Genomic DNA, 3,736 nt, shown 5'->3' with positions numbered 1-3,736 from the left:
AATTTCTTTTCATATCTGTTAATTTCTTAGTAATATTGATTTCTTCTCTCTTTGATAAATCTTTAGATATCAACACGCCCAAATACTTTACTTCATTAACAACTCTAATAGATTCTATAACTTGGTATTGGCAAGAATTAATGGGGAGAATTTCATATTTCTTAATATTTAGTGTTAAGCCTGATGCCTTGGAGAAGAACTGGATTGTATGAAGAGCTTTACCAATCATTGTACTATTTTTCAGAAATAATGCAGTATCATCCGCAAATTGACTGATTTTGAATTCTTTATCGAAAATTCGAATTCCTTGAATATCTTGTCTATGCTCCATAAGAAGTGTCAGTAATTGAGTGGCTAATATAAACAGTTTAGGGGAAATGGGGCAACCCTGACGAATACCTCTATTAACTTTAAATTGGGGAGTAACACCTGGATTTAAAGAAACCGAACTATAAATATTATTATAAAGCATTTTAATGATATTACAAAATTTTTGGCCAAACCCTAAAAATTTTAGAGTATCAAACAAAAAGAATGTTCCAGTGTATCAAAAGCTTTATAAAAATCAAGGAATAAAATCAAAATGTCAGGATCAACAATATCAGAATAGTCTAATAAATCTAAAATAAACCTAATATGGTTATGAATGCTTCTTCCCTTAACAAAGGCTGATTGGCATTCATCCACTACATCTCTGAGTCCTTTATTTAACCTCTCTGCAAAAATATGAGCTAAGATTTTATAATCATTGCATAACAAAGTGATTGGTCTCCAATTATCTAAAAATAGTATGTCCTTATTAGGTTTAGGGATTAAAGTTATTAACCCATGCCTCATTGTGTTGGAAAGACTGCCAGTTGAAATACATTCTATGAAAGCGTCATATAACAATCGTCTGATATCGTTCCAGAAGAACTGGTAGAATTCTGTTGTCAGTCCATCCAAGCCAGGAGATTTGCCACAAGACATTTTTTGTATAGCAGCATCCATCTCTTCAATTTTTATATCGTTTTCCATGATTTTTTTGAATTCAGGATCAAGAGTTTTTTCTAATCCATTAAGACTATGAAAAAAATTAGAGGAATTAATTTCAGAATGACTTGATTTGTACAAATTGGAATAGAAGTCCTGAATCTCTTTATTTATTTGGTTTTGGTTTTCATTTACTGCATTATTGATTGATAATTTATTGATTTGCTTTTTAAGTTGTCTATGTTTTTCAAGATTGAAAAAATATGAGGAATTTTTTTCCCCCTCTTCAATCCAACGAGCTCTAGATCGTACAAAGGCACCATTGGCTTTTTCTGTATATAAAATATCCAAATCCTTTTGAAGTTGGTTAAATTCAGCCATTTCAGTAGTTGACAAGTCCATCTTACCACAGAGGTTATTGATTTTTGTTATGATATCATGTTGTTTTTGTCTTTTTCTTCTTAATAAGTGTTTACTAATCATAATTGCAAGTTCTTTAACTTTAAATTTAAACCATTCCCATTTACTCACAGGTGACATTTCCAGTGTGTCAATTTCCAGTATTAATTGTCTAACTTTACTGCAAAAAACAGAATCATCCAAAAGAGTGTTATTAAATTTCCAAATCCGAAATAAACTGGGGGTTGAATCAATATTTTTTAGAGAGAGTGAGATGACACAGTGATCAGTTAAGGGTGAAGCAGAAATGGAGCACTTATCAACATAATTTAACAGTGAAGCAGATATTAGCCAATAATCAAGTCTTGAGCACTGACCATTTCCTGAAGAATTAAACCATGTAAATTGTCTAATTCCTGCATTATTTACCCTCCAACAATCAATTAAATTTGCACTGTTCATTAGTTCAACAATAATGTCATCAAATTTGTGGCATAGACCTCTAGGTGGGTTTCTATCTAACCAAAGATCTGGCACCAAATTAAAATCACCACCAAAAATAACTTTATCAGTCAAATAAGAATGTTTGTAATCCAAAATATGTTTGCATATGCTTGAAATTAAAGTTTTATTTTTTGCTCTTTCGTTATAGCCATAAACACAAACCAAAATAAAAATGTCACCATTAAAATCTGTTATCACAATCAACCAGTGTCCATGAATGTCCTCAAAATGATCAACCACTTTTCCTGGAAACTTGTTTAAAAGAATCATTACACCAGCAGAATGAGAGGTCCCATGACTGGCATAAATTGAGTCACCCCACTGTGATTTCCAAAATTTAACATCTTCTTCATCTGAATGAGTCTCTTGCAAAAAAACACAACTTGCATTTTGCTCCTTACAAAACAAAAAAATAGCTTTTCTCTTAACATTATTTTTTAGCCCCCTTGCATTTAAAGAAACAATAGAAAACATACCTGGATAGTTATGGAAAAAGAAACAAGCTCAACGATGGGCAGAAATGAACAGAGTTGTCCTTACCAGTCAGTTTAAGGTGCGTTCATATTAGAAAAAAAAAATAAAATAAAGAAAAGGGAGAAAAAAAACAAACTCTTATTTTGAATCCACTCTTTGATTATCGATCAGAGCATATCCCTCCTTCAGGTACGCCCTCTGGCCCCTCTTCCGCGCCTCTTGGACCAGCGGCCACAGCTTGGCTCTCGCCTCTCGATCTTCCTTGGAGATGTGCATTTCCTTACAGACTCTCGCTTCTCTCGATCGCTTCCACACGTCATCACGGACCATTCTGGACACAAACTGCAGGAGAACTGACCGCGGCGTGTTGTTGGAAGTTGCTGGATTTCCCTTTTTTCCCAAACGATGAACCGTGTCGACTGCTTCCCGCAACCGGTCCGCGGGGATAGGAACCACCCGGGTCAGGATGCTGATGACCGTCTCTCTGATGTCTTCTCCGTCTTTCTCCGCCAGACCGTTCAGCCTCAGGTTCCATCTTCGTTTGTATCTGGCGTGCTCGGCCACCGCCTCCCTCAGCCGCTTGTTGTCGCTGTTAAGATCAGACATTTTCTTCTCCATCTGTTCGATAGTTTCTTTATTTTTCTTTATAGCTTCGGAGTTTGCTTCAATTTTTATATCAAACTTTTTTAACAGCTCTGTTTGGTGGTCCACCTTTTCTGTCAGGGTAGTAACGGCCTGCAGGATCGTGTCAAAAATGGTTTCATCCCGTGGGTTCTGCCCGGTCCCTTTCTTCTGCTTTTTAGGATGAGGAGCTTTTATTGGAGTATGCGCCAGGTTTACTAATTTATCTTTGGATATTTCCATGTTTTCTTCTGTTTTCGGCCTCATTTTCCTCACAAATCTTGTGATTTTCGGCCATAGTATAATTGTGCTTGTTCATTTTTAGCTAGTTCACGCTAGCTTCTCCCGAACGTAGAGGGGGGTAAAAGTAGTTTGTGGAAGTATAAGGCGCTTACCACAACTTTCAGAAGATCCAGGATAGGTAAATAAAACAAACTTGAAGTGCTCTTAGTAACAGAATGCACAAAAATCACTATTAAGGACATTTATTAAACGGTAATAACATCGGAGCCCACAAAGCACGTCCGCTCACTCCGCCATCTTGGATCCTCCAACAAATCTGAAAGTTTCAGTTGCAAAACTTCTGGCCCTCTTGTGGCACATTGGGGCGGGGCTAACATGAGGACCAATTAAAATCGACGAGGGGGGACTTCAGTCCTGGTGCGTTCACTGACTCTGATAAGTCAGAACTGTAATAATTACTGTCAGAAAATGACTGTTTAGTCTTCCCTATCATAGGCTGTGTCCAAATTCAGGTGCTGCGACC

At 36.5% G+C, this 3,736-nt stretch overlaps 2 protein-coding genes across 2 annotated transcripts in view; both read right to left on the bottom strand.

Moving 5' to 3' along the window:
- On the bottom strand, window positions 1-501 carry LOC112143031 (the record flags this gene model as incomplete). Its single annotated transcript, XM_024266769.2, is given in 1 exon segment — window positions 1-501. A coding segment is annotated over 1 exon segment (472 nt), but the record flags the coding sequence as incomplete, so codon positions are not given.
- LOC112143034 (calpain-5) overlaps window positions 1-3,736 on the bottom strand; it is a 115,461-nt gene that overhangs the window by 25,009 nt on the left and 86,716 nt on the right. The gene's annotated exons all lie outside the window — the stretch shown is intronic.

The sequence above is a fragment of the Oryzias melastigma genome, linkage group LG14, assembly GCF_002922805.2.
Source record: "Oryzias melastigma strain HK-1 linkage group LG14, ASM292280v2, whole genome shotgun sequence".
NCBI lineage: Eukaryota > Metazoa > Chordata > Actinopteri > Beloniformes > Adrianichthyidae > Oryzias > Oryzias melastigma.
Note: the sequence above shows the minus strand (reverse complement) of the source record. Positions and strands in the feature narration are given on the sequence as shown.